At 37.9% G+C, this 19,312-nt stretch overlaps 1 protein-coding gene across 2 annotated transcripts in view; it reads left to right on the forward strand.

Annotated features, from left to right (window-relative positions):
- triqk (triple QxxK/R motif containing) overlaps positions 1–18,869 on the forward strand; it is a 29,555-nt gene extending 10,686 nt beyond the window's left edge. For both annotated transcript variants that reach the window (XM_055220266.2, XM_055220265.2), the window contains 2 exons: positions 3,992–4,077; positions 17,528–18,869. In XM_055220266.2, the coding sequence (XP_055076241.1) occupies positions 3,992–4,077; positions 17,528–17,629 (188 nt within the window). In that variant the 3' untranslated portion in view covers positions 17,630–18,869. The remainder of the gene's footprint in view (positions 1–3,991; positions 4,078–17,527) is intronic.
- Positions 18,870–19,312: the final 443 nt, after the last annotated feature.

Below are 19,312 nucleotides of genomic sequence, written 5' to 3' on the forward strand. Positions count from 1 at the left end.
AGTACGTTAAAATTAAAAAAATTACTTGTTTTGTTACTTAACAATTTAAAAGCAGCAAAAAATGTACATGGTACCTTCTTTGTGTTTTTGTATTTTTCGGCCAAACAGCCGATACTCAAAAAATGCAATAAAAATCTAATTTAAAATAATGAAATGTTTCAAAATAAAATTAAATCGTTCAAAAAACTTTATTGCCCACAAACTCGCATCATTCAGTACAGACTAGCAAGACTTTCTGATAGTGGCCTCTTGCAGGCCCATTTCGCGGCCACAGAAGGTGCACCATAAGGCAAGAGAGACTTGTGCGTCCCACAGGGTCAATGTCTAGCTCAAGCATTTGAGAGTCTCCTGCCCTGCTGGTAAAGATGGATAAGGGCACTCTATCTTCCCCCCTCTCCATGTAAATAAGTCTTAATGAGGCGAGAGATGCACTTAAAAACACCCCCTGTGTGTCAACAACTCTCACGGAGACCTTGAATCTGACCCGAGTCGGTCTGTTGTAGCCACCGAGCACAACCCCCGCCATTGCCCACCAAGCTGTTGCCGCCCCACTTTTACTGTTTCTTTCCTTTGTCTGTTTGGTTTTAATTAGATACACGGCACTCCTCACACACATCTCGCACAAATCCAGGTGGCTGGCTGGTTTGCCTGTTGGGTTTGGTGCAGTGAGACTAGCGCGCTGATAACTGCTGCTCAGGTGCACTGGTGCGGTCACAATTTTGTATTTGTGTTAACAGTGGCTAATGGCTGTGTTTGGAATGAAACACTAATGTATTACTGCATGCTTTGCTATGTGCTGTGTGCTATTTATTAATGAATATGGGGCAGTTTTTTGGAAAGGGCTTATACTAGTCCCAGACTAAAATGCGTGTTTGAGCTGCCTTCTTTTAAAAACATCTTGCACTGACACATCTTAACATTGTTTTGTCTCAAGATTTACACCACCAGTAATGTTTTTGTAAGGTATGTGTGTAAAAACTACTTAAAAGAATAGTTCACCCAAAAATGAAATTTCTGTCATCATTTACTCACTCTCATGTTGTTACAAACCTGTATAAATTTTGTTGTTCTGATGAACAGTAAGGAAGATATTTTAAGAAATGTTTGTAACTTAACCGATTAAATGCCCCTTTGACTTCCATAGTATTATTTTTTCCTACTATGGAAATGAATCGGGTCCACAAACGGTTTGCTTACATTTCATTTTTGAGTGAACTATCCCTTTAAATGTCCGTATATAACTAAGCCCTAGTCCTGGATTAATCTTTAACCGCCCCATGATGTTATAATGGATGTAGGATTATAGTGCTGGGCAAAGATTAATCGTGATTAATCGTGATTAATCGCATACAAAATAAAAAATATATGCGATTGTACTGTGTGTAATTATTATGTATATTTAACCACACACACATACATATATTAATTTCATAGTTATTTATTTATATATATCTTTTTAAAAATCACTTTTATTTTTTATGTGTTTAATCGCGATTAATCTTTTAATAATGCATATATAGAGTGCTATTATAGCATATCGGAAGTAAAGTGTATTTTATTTTAGTCAACCTTATTCTGTAAAATTGTCTTAAAGTTGATGTGTGTAAATTTGAGGGGCATCTAGTGGTGAGACTGCGAATTTGCAACAAACAGCTCACCCCTCAATTTCAAAACGCATTATGGTAGCCACAACAGGACAAACATGTCCTTGTCTGAGACAACGTAGGGACGAAACGTGCTCTGTAAAACAATTTGTCCATTTAAGGGACTTGCTGTGTATTTAGATAAAACTGCTCATTCTAATGGTGCGTTCACACCAGATGCGGAAGAGGGGCAAGCGCGAGTGATTCACATGTTAAGTCAATGCAAAGACGTGAATAGGCATCACGCGGTAAGTGCATTCCGCGCAAATTGAGTGTTGCCGCATGAGTTGAAAAATCTGAACTTTGGCTGATATCTGGAGTCTGGTGTGAACGCAAAGAAAGGTAATAAAATAATACAGTTTGTTATGTAAGGGCTGTATACGCTAGCCTGACGTTGTCATACTCAATTCTAGTTAGAATTTGAGTCTGATAACGCTCCATTGGGCTATGATTATGAGGCGTGTCTCAACCGAAAAATGCCTCTGCACTCAATTGGATAGACCTATGATCAATCAGAGCAACGGAGTGTGTGACGTATGTTGAAATGACGTCTTTTGCAGCCTGACCGAACTGCTAGTTATTTCGCTACAATGACAATAACATTGTGATTATACTAAATCTGAGTTAGCGAACGTACATCAACACTATGTTTACAACATTTCATTTATATCACAACATTAAGTATTTACTAAGTCATACAATAAGACTATCTCTTACCATTTGTACATTAGGTGAACTTCATCCACGACGATACCCATTACGTTTGCTTGAAAATATCGGAGCCTAGCATGTCCCTCCACTTATTCAGCAGCCACGATTCCGGGCTTCCGAAAAGAAGCTGGCAATGACCGCTAATTATATCCATCTCTTCCATCGATCTGCGCGCCGAGTTGCATCACCGTGATACCCATTTCAGTTGCTTCTTTAACTTGGTCCTCCATAAGTGCGACCAACTTTTGCCGAATCCCGTAGGAAGGACGGCAAAAACATCTTTCCAAACAACAAATTTTTAGAACAGACTCAATGTCAGAATCCACACACCTGAATTCTACAGCGGCAGCCATTTCGTTGTAAATAGATTCAACACGTGCTCTTTGGTGACGTGGTTGATTACGTTACTGTTGATCATCTGTCCATCATCATATAAAGCCTGCCCTGACAATTTGATTGGTCGACCAGCTTTGGGACTCGCATAGAAGCTCCTCAACGGAGAAACCCCAGACCAATCTTCCCGTCCTCAAAATTTTGTGGGCGGGGCTAAGATCGGCTGGCACCCAGGCTATAAATACGCCACTGATAATATAGTTATGTATATTATATTGCATTTCTGTCTAAAAGTTACGCAATGCACCTTTAACTCTCATCAGTCTGATCAAATAATGAGTAAAGAAGGTGTCTGGTTAAAAAGACTAAAAAGCTTGACCAAATTTATTTCAGTTCGAAATGAAATGTCCTGTTGAATGGAATGCTTTATGTTTCTGCATTCTCATGTTAGCATGTTGGGCATAATGTACATACTGCAGTGTAAGTGAGAGTAGTATGCTAGGTAGTATGTAATTATAGGAATGTAGCCCAATTTATACTTCTGTGCCGAGTGTACGGCGAAGCCTACGCATAGTTGTGTACCATGTATGCCATACCTGTATGCGCACCTCCTTGCAAGCTCTATGATCGCCCTCTGTCAGGTTAAAAAATCTACGATATGTAGGATTTCCTCATATGCTTTTCCACTTGCGATGGTAAAAACAAAGATGGACCAAGTTGAAGAGCGATATTTAACAACTCGGCTGTAACAAAAATTGCTGCCATCACTACAGGGGGAGCACTTTCGCCTTGATACTGTGAGTTTCACTAGTAACATGCTCGTCGACAGACACTGCCCGATAGCGGTCTGCACATTGACCTGGATAACGATGCAGAATATAAATGAAAACTGGCGTAGAAATATAAATCAGTTTTAGTGTGAGGATTGGGAATATTTGAGGCTTTATGAGTATTTGTCTTTGTAAATGTAAAATAAGCTTAGACTAACATAACAATGCATAAATTAATTTCTCATTCGTCCCATACAAGGTACTACATAAGGTTAACATCCTCCCAGTAAGTGCTGTTAACAAAGGTTCAGACCGACACATGCCTTAAGGACACCTACGCATGTGCCAACAAGATCCATTACTTTAATGATCCCTAATAGAAGATTGACAGAGACAACTGTGAATGCATTTTAATTGTTATGTTAAAGCATTAGCCAAGTATGAAATAAAAAAGCTTTCAGCCTAAATCAAAATGCAAATGTAACTTAAAGTGTCACATGGCAGAGATGACCCTCGCGCATCTTTCTCTCGCAGGAAAACAGGATTACAAGAAAACCAAGCCAGCCCTGCGAGCCACTCGGCTGAAGGCGGAGGCGAAGAGAAGTGCTCCGGGAATCAGGGTGAGATGGCTGTCTTTCATTCTCATTATTTCCCCCAATCCCAACTGATCCCTCTCTCCCCATCTGCCAAACCACACACACATTATTCATCACACCTCTCCAACCTGAGAGCAACTCGAGCAGTCTACATATTGATGAGGCAGAGAAGTGCTGGTTTACTCTCAGAGGAGCGACTCTCCCTCTCCATCTCTTCTGCTTTCTCTCTGTTTTGCTTTTTTCATAGCTGTCACTCTAGAATAATAATCAAGAATTCGAGGAGCTGAAAAGCAACTCCTATTTAATCTCCGTTCTTGGGTAATTTCCATGTATTAGTGTTGTTTGGTAAGCAAACTAGTTAGTGTATGTATTAGAATAGTAAATATCTGAAATTTGAGTTGTCCCATGAAATTTTCCACTGGAATTTCTTATAGTGTAAATTTTATTGGACATATAATCCCACGTCTTGTTTATTTACCAGTCAGTTAATTGCTTTTTACTGCTTTAAATCTCTATTGAATCTATTAACAAAATAACAGTAAAATCGCTGAAGATTTAGATGGTGGTAGTGAACGTTTATTGTGCTTTTGGCTTAAGAACTTACAATGTGATGTTTTATCACTTTTCTCTAAATCCAAAACTCCATATTGGGCGCTGAGCTCGATGCATCCAGCCGCAGTGCTGAGACGTGAGGTCATGGATCTGACAACTACCATCCAAAACAAATGAATAATTCATATACTGCAATATTTTCACAGTGAAATAGATGGTGCAGAAACACTGGCACAGCTGCACCGAGCTAAACAACTTTCTTAAAACTTCCTATTTGTTTGTGTTGGGTTTAGGTTGGTATGAAGGAGTCAAACGTGCAAGCTGAAGATTAGATGGGTAAATTGTTATTGTTAGAAAGCCAACCCCTCATTATAAGTCTTATTATGGTCTTTTATCCAAATACCGAGGCTTAAATATAAAAAATTATTTACTCGATTTCAGTTCCTTTTGGGACATTTAGGGCTGGTTTTCTTTCCACAGGTATGTGTAAAGCCTATGAGCTCATGTGTTAAAATATTTGTTTTTGCTGTAAGTATTGTCACCTCTTTCTGTCAGCAATTCAGCTCTTTTCAGATCAAGGAAAAGAGCTGAGGAACAAACTGAGGAGTTTTGCTCTGTTTTATGCCTCTTTCGGTTGGTTTCTTTGGTATGCTTGGCAGGTGGCCCTCCCATCCATGACCATAATTCGCTCAACCCAGTTAAACATACCGACGGCCGTCTCTTTTTACATTGCTTTGTGCCGCACTATGATCCCAGCTGTGTGTACAGGCTCCAGAGAGCAGGTTGAAGCTGAGATTCGGGGCCCGTGCGGCAGATCTTGGCGGGTTGGCAGTCTGCTGTCTTCCACGTGGAGGCCAGTTGGTTTGCTGGGATGGTGCCTGCCGGCTTGGGGAGGCTGCGGCCGGCTGGCCACCTGCTGCGGGCACCGCATGGCTCCCTGATGCCCAGCTGAGCGGATGGCATCACCTGGCACGGAGCAGAGAAGCTGGCGGCCTCAGCTGCGTGGCGCGGCTGGCATGGAAAAAACGGTGCCAACTCAGTACCCCGAGAGCTGAATACTGAGAAGCGACCGTGCCAGCTTTAACCATTTCACTCTTCAGTACATTCCATTGCATAATTACAAATATTTGCCACTGAGTTTTATCTACAGTTCCAAATAAGTACCACGATAGTACCATGTTTGGGGTCGTGTTAGTGTAAGGTGATAACTCCAAGCTCTGGATCTCGATTGAAAGTATAATTTAAGACATGAGAAACAAATCGATAATTCACATATAGTTCAAATCTGCAATAGTGATCGGTGTTCAGTTGGATCTAAATTTGAGGTTATTGTGAATCCGACGTTAAATTAACTATCGAGTCAGAGTCGATGTAAACTAAATGAAATAGTTTCTTCTAGCACTTCAATTCAAATGTATTTTTGTAGTGCTTTTCAAAATGTTCCATTGTTGCAAAACAGATTTACATGAAAGCTTATGAAAAAATAGGCTAATAAAATATATCAAATACATGGTATTATTGTAAAATACATGCGCCTATGTAATATTGTGCATAGCAATACCAACAGCAAAACATTTTCTGTAGGTTTGCAATCAGACTTTTATATTCATAGCCATACAAGCATCAGGGTTCCCACACCTTAGTTAACTTAAAATTCAAGGACTTTCCAGGTCCACTACCCTCAAATTCAAAGACTCAATGTGGGGACAAATTTCAAGTGAGAGCAAGGTTACATTGTGTTACCTTTTAAGATAAATTGTTACAGTTCCCTTTCGAGGGAACTCACGCTGCGTCACTCCGGTGACACTTTGGGGACGCTTCCAGGGGTAAGCGCGTCTGAATGTGTATATCAAATTCAACCAATGGTGAGGTTTAACGACAAAGACAGGGTGACGCGGGAGCCAGGAAGTATATCGCTATCTGAAATATTGCCAAAGACGGCGTTACAGGGACGCAGGAAGTATGGCAAGAGAGACGCAGTGTCTCATTCTCTTCTCAGGGAACAACAGTTACATACGTAACCCAAGACATTTAAAAAAAGCATTTTGGTATGAATCATCATTCGCATACAGAAGATATAAGCATTTTAATAATAATAATAATAATAATACATAAGTCTTATATAGCGCTTTTCAAAGGACGCAAAGACGCTTTACAAAATGAAACAAACAAACAAAAAATGAGTGAACAGTTTAGCACACGTGCTTAAAAAGTAGGGCTGGGTATCGATTCAGATGTCCCAGATTGATTTGATTTCGATTCACAAGCTATCAAATCGATTCGATTCTCGATTCAATTTTCGATTCTAGTTCTCGGGTCGATTTTTACACTCGATTCTCAATTAATATAGATTTTATACAAAAACTATATTAATAAAAAAAAAAACAGTGAACAGCAGTTTACAACTTTTTTATGTGAAGGTGTCATCAATGTCGATGAAGCACCTGAAACCACTATTTTAAGCACTGAATGAATGAATGACAGGCTCGCCTCTCGCTCCTTGGTAACATCATGCAAGGCAAAAAAAGAGGGTGACATCTAGTGGAGAAGACTAGTAATTAGATTAAGGTTGATCTTACGTTCAATGTTTGCAGAAATAAATATGAAAGAAAATATCGATTCTGCTCTTTGAGAATTGATTTTGAATCGACCACGTTTGAAAAAAAAACAACGATTAATCGAAAAATCTTTTTTTTTATCCTACACTACACAGGGAAAAATATAGATTTTTTTTCTTTCAGAAAACTTCTTGTATAAACTTGATTCCAGCACTTTCAATGACCTGTATTTATGTATGTATATTTTCAAAAGCTTCCCAGGGCCTTGAATTTTCCCCCCAGATTCACAAACTTTCTAGGATTTCAAGGACGCGTGGGAACCCTAAAGCATGTGCATCACATTTCTCATAAGACATATTAGTAATACTACCTGCAAAAGATATTGTTCGTCTAATACGTAATTATCATGCTGCATAAATATGATAATAATTTAGTATTGTAGTATATATCGGAGTAATATGGTATTACCATCTGGTACCATCACTGTACCATGATACTCTCACTGTGCGTTTTTAACTAGTGCTGGGCAAAGATTAATCGCGATTAATCGCATACAAAATAAAAGTGATTATTGGTAGAATATATGAGTGTGTGCTGTGTCTAATTATTATGTATAAATATATACACACACATTCATGTATGTATTTAAGAAACATTTACATGTTTATATATATTTATTTATATTTTTATATAATCTATATTAAATATATATAAAAAAAATGATATATAAATAAAACAATTCTGAAATGAATATATGAATGTGTTTGTGGTTAAATATACATAATAATTAGACACAGTACACGCACATATATTATGCAAAAAAAATCACTTTTATTTTGTATGCGATTAATCGCGATTAATCTTTGACCAGCACTATTTTTAACCAATATTTTTGCCAAACTAAATATGTTATATGTGCATGCACGTGGCTGCAGAACTGTGTAATTCGCTGTATGTGAACTGTGTTTATGAGTTCCATTTACAAGTTTGTTTTACAAGAGTTGACAGACTGTATAAGAGTGAAACTCTCGTTTTAATGCATCACACACTCTCCATTCCTCTTCTACAAAGACACCGCAGCAGCCTGCAGAGGGTGAGGTGCTACGGCACACCTGGATCTCAATGAGATAACTACACGGCCACTTAACAAGAAGGGAAAATCCCTCTATAGCTGTTTCTGTTGGACAGTGATGTAGCCGCAGCACACAGTACCTGACCGGCACCGATCGAGGGCCAAAGTTACGAATACTGGGTTGGATGAGAAAATACCAGTGAACCTCCTGAAACCAGAAGACCGTGAGAATTCATAGAGGAACATATGAAATGTGTGTGTATGTGTAAGAGACAATGGCCTGTTGCCAGACGAATGGAAACTCTTTCCTGGCATGGCGCAGCTGCTGCTGAGAGCCGTACGAAGCTATTGGGAATATTCCAGCATTTTCTATCGAAATGAGGGAGACCAAAGCGTAGGCCGTTGAATTATTAGCTTCCTCGAGACAACAAGGTCCCCTTTTTTCTCTCATACACTCTCGTCTGACAAATCCATTCGCACACAGCCTCAGGACTTTCTTCATGTCTTTTTCTCATATAAGAAAGTGAGGACACGTTTGTTTTTGTGCTGGGAAGATATTTTGACAATTGCTCGTCTTATTTTAGGGTTTGTTTGTTTGTTAAGGATCAGTCACACTGGCTGGGTTTTCATCACACTGGTTTTAGGAGTATCGCATAAAAATCCTTTAATTTGCAAAAAAAGTTTGAGGTTGCTTTTGATTTATGCGAAAAATGGGAGATGGAAACGCATTTGCTAAATATAAATTCTGGCGTAGCGAACATTAAACCTACGTGACTGATTGTCTAGCTGTATCAGCTGACATTGTCGTTACCATATGGGCCTTGACATCATCGCTATGCCTTGCTGCTAGTGCCTGCATCAAAATTTTGCATTTCTTCTTCTCTGTACACCATTCAGTTTGTGCAATTACAAGCTGCACTTCTAGTAAATGTATAACTTGACCAATTGTAACTAAGTGAAGTTCTGTCTCCATTTTCTGACCGTGCCTTGTTTTATTTTTGCTGGTTACTTGGTTACCAATACCACCGTCATTCGCTGGAACAACTTGGTGGAAACACACCTAATTCGCATTTGTTTGTTTTTCTTTTTTTTGCGAATTTTGAAAAGATTCGCTTCACGTTTGGCATAGATATAGACTGTTTCAGCAGTAACAACATAAACAAGCGTCTTTTGTGGAATACGCATAACTTCCGGTAAACTCCGCTAAGAATAAATAACAACAAAGTCCTTTTAAAGTAGGGTATCTAGGACACAACACGCAGATTATCTAGGACACAAAAACACGTTTTTTTCGATGAGGTATTTGTTAAAGAGTTCAGTTTCGCAACAAGTCAGACCATTAAAGTGCCCATATTATGACTGCTTTTCCACAAGTTAAATAGGTGTATGAGTTCCATAAAGCATGTTTCAAAAGTTGTTTGCTCGAAATAGCTTGTAGGAAAAGATTGTTACCCATCTCTAGGAGCCTCTGTTTCAGGGCATTTCAGATTGTGCCGTTTTGAGATAGTCATTACATATTTATGAGCTGCTGCCCTTTGATCACGCCCCACTACTAACGTCATGTGCCCGTGCGCGTGCTCAGTGGTATCGTGAGCAGTACAGACCATACTGTTATTTTTATATATTATTATTAACGGTTTATGTTGCCAACAGACAAATCAAGCAGAAAAGTATCACTAATAAGTACACTCCAGGAGACGAAACTCATGACACACAAAGATTCCAGAGTAAATTGTGATGTAGCAGTCTCAACAATACACTCGTTTTCCCTGGACAATACTAACATATTCCCGTTATAAAACATTTTCAAACGCATTATTTTCGCAAATGACAGAAATTTAGACCCGGCGGGGGATGTATACTGCTTGTGGGCCGCGTGCTAACTGCTAGAAGCTAGCGGGAGGTCCGGACCATAAAGTTATAAGAGACTCGGGGGTACGTTGGCCTCGTCAGAAAAGCCGGGTCGGTAAGGCCCGGTCTCGGTTAACAGTTTGGCAAAACACTTTTAGTTTGGCAAAGCACTATTACTTAGTTAATGTAGAATTGTAAAATAAAGCCGTTAAATATTTTTTTTAACTTTCGAAACCACGCTGCAAACTATCTAGCCTGCAAAAAATATCTATATAGCGTACTGTCTACAAACAATAACATATACATTTAAAAGGTATAATTTACGGGATTAGCATCAATGTATGGTCTCTGTTTTGAGATACAGATGCTCATAAATGTAGTATTTTGTGACAGAAGATGACAACATGCAAAATATAACGTGACTTCTTACGTTTTGTGTTGATATAGCGATCGCGAATCGAATCCAGTCTGTTTCAGATGTGTGAATAGTCCATTGAAAGTCCAATAAAATACATTCAATGACCATTTTTGTCCACAAATGCGTATAATCCGTGAAAGCTACATAGTCTGTTGTTTACATCATATTTCGCATGAATGTCTTATCGCCTACAATCTGAGGACAATTTGTGTCGTAACACACTGTATATGAGATCACATTTTAGGTTTAAATAAACACGCGTTAAAACTTTGTTTTTTAAAGTAGGCGGGAGTATAATCCATAATATCCAAATAGCGCTGTTATTTCCGTGAGACATCATAACAGCATAGAGTGTCTCAGCGAAGTGACTGCTCTGTGCTCTCTCTAGTTCCCTGGTGGGTGGAGACCTGCGAGTGGGGTGGTGGACAGGAAAATTCAAACTGAATGTGACGAAACGGCTAGTTACGTCACTTCGGAGCTGAGTTTGAACTCGTGCAATCTGAGACTCAAGGCAGAGGACATTCAGAAACCTGTATCTCACTCAAAACAGCATGGATGGATTTTTTTCCAAGTTTGTATGCTTGTGGAAGCATCAGAGACACAAAATAACACCCCAAAACCCAGAAAAAGTGAGTTTTTCATAATATGGGCACTTTAAACAAACAAAACCGGCAGGAAAGTTCCAACCAGACGCGTAATCGCGTCACCGCACGTGCGTCCGATGAAACCATAGATATGTATAAAGGCTAGATGGCTCAAGGCGGAGTCCCTAACGGCATCACCTGGCGGCCATCTTAGGACAGGGCGCTCGCTCACTCGTACCATTGAGTTTAATGGTGCAGGTACTTTTAAATGACCATAACTTGCTTAATTTTCTACCGATTTTCAAACGGTTTGGGTTTTTACAAACGTTATTAACGTGGCTATAATTCTGGATGCTTTAACATGTTTCATGAATTTATTTTTTATTTTTAGTATAGGTATGCAGTGTCATAGGTACATCTTTGACGTTTATAACAAACCAAACCGTTTGAAAATCGGTAAAAAATTAAGCAAGTTATGGTCATTTAAAAGTACCTGCATCATTAAAACTCAATGCTACGAGTGAGCGAGCGCCCTGTCCTAAGATGGCCGCCAAAATGCGGACGTTGCACTCAATTGGCCAGCAGCGCGGACGAGCCATCTAGCCTTTATATCTATGGATGAAACCATCTAGATATACACTAGATGTTGCCTTGGCTACGGCAGTTCATTGGAATGAATGTGTCAAATAGAGCTGCCATCTTGAAACAGGGCAAAGGTGTATCAGAAATAAAATCACCATAAATCGTCATGAATGCGATTTTATAGTTTTTTTTTATTGTTTGTTCCAACGGTCAGACATGTATTTAGCATTTAGTCCAGAGAAAATTTAAAGAAAATCTACTTAAATACTTTAAATATAATGATTAGTGCTAGTAGGACTAACATCCATACGCAGCACAAAAATGTCCGGCATCGTCCATGAATTCAAAGTACAGGTGGAGATAGGAGCATTACCAAGCTACTTCCTATGACAAGACCCCTGTTTCAAGATGGTGGTGGTTTTGATGCATACTTAGAGCCCCAAGGCGACGTCTAGTGTACATATCTATGCATATTGCCAGCATGCAGTGATTGCATGTCAGCTTTTCTTGCTATTCCAAGCGATTTTGACTGGTACATTAATAATTTTATTCTACTTTATGATATGATGCACATTATGCACTTTCTGTAATTTGATTACAATCTTTTTCCTTTCATCCCCAAATTTTGTTTTAACAAAATTCGAATGATCGTATATTTACAATTTATTATCAGATTTTCAAAAGGGCATCCTACAGGACATAAAAATTCTGTAGCACATGCCAAAAGGTATACACGCACGAAATTATGGCAAACATCCCTCGGATGTGATAACACTTAGGCTTTGGCACAAAGCGGTTAAATGAAGAAAGCGAGCCTGTGGTAATGCTCTATGTGAATCCAAAGTGCATGAAATGTAAAAGTTTTCCAATTAAGAGGGGCTTAAGCTGTTCGCGTCTGGCTGGAACAAGATAAATTCAGCGGGCAGTGATGCTAATGAGGACATGCACGCTGATGACTGTTGCCGTAGCTTGTACACAGATAGTCATGGACGCTGCGGCGGCCTTTAATAGCCCTTTACAATTTATCTGGTAGAATTATTATTAGTCTCCTGTTTGCCGGGTGTCTTATCTCTGCCTGCTCTGGGTGGATTTGCGTGATGCTCTCTGTTAGGTGTGTGTGTGTGTATGAACACGGGTGGTATTATTTTCTTTCTTTCACTGTATTTCTGCCTGGTTCTTTCTGTCGTTTCAGTGTTTATGCGTTTCTCTCTCTCTCTCTCTCTCTCTCTCTCTCTTTGAAGAACACGCTTTAAGACCAGATGAAAATACATGATGCTGTGGCTTAGTGATCAAACAGCAACAGCATCAACAGAGACCTTGAGCAAAATGATTTCTATTCATCACGTTTGTTTAGCGTATTAAGGAATTAGGTTTTGTTTAAAAGATGTAAGCTCTGATTTATCACAGATCCTGCCGGAATTATTCCAGTTTATTTAAGTTCCTGGGCAAATATGAATAATGATTACAGTGCTGTCTGGAATACTTCATTGTGATTGGTCAAACATGCCATTCAGATATCTGATATTTCAGTCTGACTAATACTACTTTTAATCTCAACTAATAAAACTTTTCATCTCAAATATTAATTTGATATAAAAAGTATAATCTGTTTTTTTACGTTACACGGACGTACGGCACATGCGCATTGCGACAAAATGCAATGCATCTCCTGGGCTACATACTATTCTCCTGTAGGCGCATGCACAACGTACACGTACAACGTACGTAGGGTTTTAAAAATTTGCCGTTATGTATAAAAAATAGACCATACACCGTGAAACCTAACAGATAACTTAACTCAAACCATTTAAGTAAACCGGTTACATTAGGCCATTTAAGTTTTAAAACACATCAATTTAAGTACTGTGAACTTGAGTCATGTGCAGTTATGCACTTATATTTAAGTAGTGTGAACTTAAATATAGGTGCATAACTGCATACACTGGGGGGAATGATTCATTGAATTTAATAAATTTTTTTGAGGTAGGTGGTTGCAATCAATTTATTTAAGCTACATTTAGACAAAAAAGATTAGTAACGTAAAATAAAATATAAAACTTTTGTTTAAATGTGGCTTGGATAAATTGATTGCAACCACTTTCCTTAAGGATATTTATTAAATTCAATGAATCATTTTTTTCAGTGTATGACTCAATTTGTTTAAGTTCACAGTACTCAAATGTATGTGTTTTAAAACTAATGCAACCGGTTTACTTAAATGGTTTGGTTTGAGTTAACTTTTAGGTTTTACAGTGTACTTCGGCCTTTAGTTCTAAAGCAAATTTCCATGTAATAAGCATGTAAAGTACATCCTGTCGATCGGTATTACAAAATAAGCCCCCGTGATGACAGCCGACTGACTGCGTCCATTAGGTATCGGTAGCATAGACATCATTTTTGGCAATTTTTCCTAATTATAATTGGTGATTAGAAAAAGGATGACTTCTGAATGTTACACTGATGAAAAAAGTCTCTAAAGTATGTAAGTTTTGATTAGAAAGTTTGATAAGTAGTTATCAAGATAAGGAACAATTGCTTTGTTAAATACGCGAGTGCTCTTAATGAAACAGAGGTTGATGAGGATTGTAATTTAGCACAAAGGGTAATAAATGACTGTTTTAAATCTAGTTCATGCTTGAATACCCCTCCTTCAGCCATCATCAGTTTAGCTTGGCCATTAAGCTCCCAACAACTCTTAATTAGAACAAAGACATTTCTGAGAGATGAGCTTTTCTCCGAGTCTGCTGTTTCTGCCAAACCCTATTTGTGTCACAGCGAGTGAATATAAAGATCCCTAAATATACTTAATGATTATTATTCATGATGGTGTGCATTACATGTCTGTGTTGGAACGTAACGGTCCTGTTTGAAGTTAGAAGGAGAGTAATTCTCAACTTGGTACACTATTAAATGTAAGGAATATTTAACCGGAAAAGGAAAATTGCAAAAGTCTGTGGGCACCATTAGATTTGTTGTTTTTGCAATTGTATAGTGATCATATATAATTATTTCACAGTCTCTTTATTAGACTACAACCAGAAAATACAGGAAATGTTGTATTAAAAACAGTATAAAAGTATAAGCTGAAGTGTCGAGTATTCAGGGTAAACTCCCTTTTAACTTGAGCAAAAGCTGAAAACTGCAGGATCTCTTAAACCTAAATGAAATTAAATCCTAATTTCTAATTCTAATCGAATGGTTTCAGGACTTTAGTCTCCTCAAATAAACTCAAGATGTGTTTTGTGCCAAGAGAGTTCACACTTAATACTGACTGATGCCCAAAGAAGACATTTGGTTTTGAAAATTGTTTAGTTTTTAATTTTGTGTAAATATTTCCTATATTTTCTGTTTGTTGGACATCAAAACTTTGCTAATACAACAAAGCTGTAAGAATTTTGCACAGTACTGTATATAACTTATTTTTATTTATTTTATATGTAAAATAATAGCCTGGCTCTTTGTAGCTTTGGAATGCCACTGAATGGTGCTCAACATTTTTATGGTCCATAAAGCACAAACATCATCATCAAAGTAATCAAAATGACTTTAGTGAGTTAATAAATGTCTTCTGAAGCGAAATGAAATGTTTGTGAGAGAAAACAATTCATATTTTAAAGGAAAACACCACTGTTTTTTAATATTTTACTATGTTCTTACATCAACTTAATTCCTACAAATTAATACAAACCTATCTTTTTTCAATGCGTGCACTTAATCTTTGTACAGCCCATCATGTGTAAGCATTTAGCCTAGCCCCATTCATTCCTTATAGGAACCAAACAGGGATGAATTTAGAAGCCACCGTATTTAAAGGATTTGTCCATTTTCTTTAAAAAAAAAATCCAGATTAATTTCATCCAAAATGTTGATGTCTTTCTTTGTTCAGTCAAGAAGAAATTATGTTTTTTGAGGTAAGCATTCCAGGATTTTTCTCATTTAAATGGACTTTAATGGACACCAATGCAGTTTAAATTGCAGTTTCAAAGGACTCTAAACGATCCCAAACGAGGCATAAGGGTCTTATCTAGCGAAACGATTGTGATTTTCGGCAAGAAAAAAATAAATATGCACTTTTAAAACACAACTTCTCGTCTATCTCCGGTCCTGTTACGCGCCAGCACGACCTCACATCATTGCGTAATACCATGGAAAGGTAACGTGTTACATATATGAAACGCACATTTGCGGACCATTTTAAACAATAAACTGACACAAAGACATTAATTAGTATCATTCAACATACAACAACGTCGGAACGGTCCTCTTTCTCCACACTTGTAAACACTGGGCCGCAGTTTCGCATGCGTCATCCGTGACCTCTTGACATGATGATGTATTATATTGCGTGAGGTCAAGCTGGCTCATCACAGGACCGGAGGAAGATGAGAAGTTGTGGTTTTAAAAAGTGCATATTTTTTATTTTGCTTTGCCAAAAATGAAAATCGTTTCGCTAGATAAGACCCTTATGCCTCGTTTGAGATCGTTTAGAGACCTTTGAAACTGTAATTTTAAACTGCATTAAAACTGTTAATTGTTGGGGTCCATTGAAGTCCATTAAAATGAGAAAAATCCTGGAATGTTTTCCTCAAAAAACATAATTTCTTCTCGACTGAACAAAGAAAGACATCAACATTTTGGATGACATGGTGGTGAGTAAATTATCTGGATTAATCCTTTAAAGACTGTTACATGAGTAGTTACAAGAGTAAGTATGGTGGCACAAAATAAAACGTGGCAATTTTTTAAGCAGATAAAAAATCAGAACTATACTGTATTGCGAAAGAGGACTTAGTTTGCAACACTTCGACCTCGGGCGCTGTAATATTTTGAGCGAGGGAGGAGTAGTCAGGAGTGATGATGTTACTGTGCCCCAAGGTCGATTAAAGAATTGTTTCTAAATAACATTATAAATGTTAGAAATGTATTGCCGAGACACGTTACAAAGACTGTGAACTGTGTAGTACTGAATTGTGGAGTTACACAGGATTATTTGTGCGGGGCTAAAACGGCAGGTCATCGAGCATGGCCCGCCCCTAAAACAATCGCGAGCATCCATTCAGGTTGCAGCGGTATTTGAGATGGCTAAAAGAGATGGCAGCATTTTTCGAAAGTGGGTGTTGTTTCAGCGCAGACAGCGGTCAGAAGATTTTGATAGCTTATTTTTTATACTTGCCGTTTTTTTCTAATGGTTAATATCACATTTTACTGTGGTGTCACAACCTGAAAACACATTTAATATCAGATTTTAGGTAAGCAATAAGGTACGAGAGGCTGTGCTGTGAATTATTCACGATACAGCACTTGCCTCGAGTACCTTATTGCTTTTATAAAACGGTTACCACACAATATTAAAGTAAAAAAATTATTAGTGCAACTTTCATGAAGTTAAATCAATAAAAGCATTCCTTCCGCTAGAAAAAATAGTCCCTGACTGCGAACAACAACATGAAAGCTCAAATAAAAACAACAAACTGTTCTCAGACTTTGTCTCATTATATGTTTATGTGTTGCTAAGGGTGTTGCTAAGGGCGCAGTGATATTAAATAGAACCGTTGGGTGAAGCGGTCATAGCAGTGTTTTATTGTGAATAAAGCACACCTATTGACCAATCAGAATCAAGGATTGGAACTAACCGTTTTATAAACATACTTTAACTATTCCTAACATGGTCAGTCATGGTATAATATTTGTGTTGAGGCACTTGAATGTGGGTTACCCATGTTAAACTAAAGTTTGAATACATCATCTGTGTTTAAAATGTTATTATCATTTGTCAACAAAAGATTGAGGATTGAGAATTTATTCCTGATTTTTTTTCCCCAGAAATTGTAAGGCAATCTTTTGTGTTTGATTGCAGGACATCATCTTGGTCATAGTGGCTGTTTTGGTCTTCCTGTTGGGCATCTATGCATTCTTCTACCTCAACCTCAGCACTGAGCTGAACCTCGACATGGATTGAACTGTTATCTTCACCTCAGAGGATTCTGGGAGGACTCATGGCTCACAGCATGCCAGCAGATTGATAGTATTACACATATCATCCTATTGCCTATTCCTCTTTGTCTCTTATACCTGCAGAAGATGAAAGAAAATGAGTCTTCAATTCCATAAAAGCTTGAAGTTCAAAAACACACTTTTTTGTGTGTGTTTATCCCTAAAACTTCTAAGATTATTAAAAAGCTCCACATGCCCCGTAGCTTTGAAGAACTTTTTTCTTCATCCTTTAACATCAATCCATCTGATCTATGGGATGGAAGTGTTTGAATCAAACTGTTTGGATTTACCTGTTCAATATTTATAACACTATGCCTAATTTTTAAATCTGTAAATCTCCCCTGTAATCATCTGTAAATATTTCAGTGTTTTCCCTCTCAGACGGTAAGGTATGTAACCTCCTATAGCACAAAATGTTGTTTGGAAACATCTCTGGAGATGCTAGAGATTAGAGGCAATAAGTATTTCAGATCTGGTTTGTGTATGCAAATCTCTTTTTGTCACTCAATCTGTTGCTGCACAACTCATTAGCATATCTAGCCTCATGAACTTTTCTTATCACGTGCTCTCTATTTTTCTATCCCTGCAACATCAGGACATACAATACAGTTAGAGGACATGAAGTATTATCAATTCATAAGATGATGCTACTTTTAGCTAGTGATGCTAACATCAGGAAGAAAGCATAGCCCTACCTTGCTCTGCTCTGACAGCTATTGTTTATTTTCTTACACACTGCTGCACCTCTGTTTTTGCGTGTATGTATGTTTATGGAAAACATTTAGAGCTGGGTTGAAACTAAATCTAATGATATTCAACGTTAATTTACATTCCCTTTGTATAGTGCATTGGATCGCGTACAAACACATAGCGACGACTTATTTCATTCCAGATTGTGTGAGTTGTTTTTATCTTTCCCTGCATGAGGTACATGTCTCTAACTCAGGACAACTGCTTTGCCGCTCAGCCCTTATTTTCCTGGGACATCTCACTGTTATCATTAATTCAGGATTGATACCCTATTGAACAACATTTTGTGGTCTGCCTTTGATTTAAACTCGCACGCTTTCCAAGTTTTTTCACAGCGGGACTGAATTAAACCAAAACAGAGTATCATGTTCCTCATTTGACTGTTATGCTTGTTTTTCTTCTTTTGTTTCTTTTATACTTGAGATAAAATAATAAACATTGATAAAACATGTTAATACTGATGCTTATTGTGTTAATTTTCAGTGTTGAACTTGTACATCAGATCTAGTGCATATGGTGTTCAACATGGGATGTTCACTCAAAAACGAAAATTACCTCATGATTTACTTAACCCATCCGAGATATATACACTGTAAAACATTGCAATATTTATGCAGTTGTTTGCCAGTAACTTACTGTAGAACACTGTTAGACTCTTTATTGTATATATGCGGTAACTGCCCCATTACAGTACCATAACTGTACATGTTTTTTACAGTATGATGCCTTTACCACAGTTCCGTTTTACAGTATAATACCCTTACTGTAACCGAGTTTTAAAAAATATATTGCCTTGAAGGGGAATCGAACCTAGATCACCCATGTCATAGGTCCATAACACTACCACATTGCCACAGGGTCACTTAATAAAAGGTTATGCGCTACACTCCCCAAATAG

This window comes from Misgurnus anguillicaudatus, chromosome 20 (genome assembly GCF_027580225.2).
Source record: "Misgurnus anguillicaudatus chromosome 20, ASM2758022v2, whole genome shotgun sequence".
NCBI lineage: Eukaryota > Metazoa > Chordata > Actinopteri > Cypriniformes > Cobitidae > Misgurnus > Misgurnus anguillicaudatus.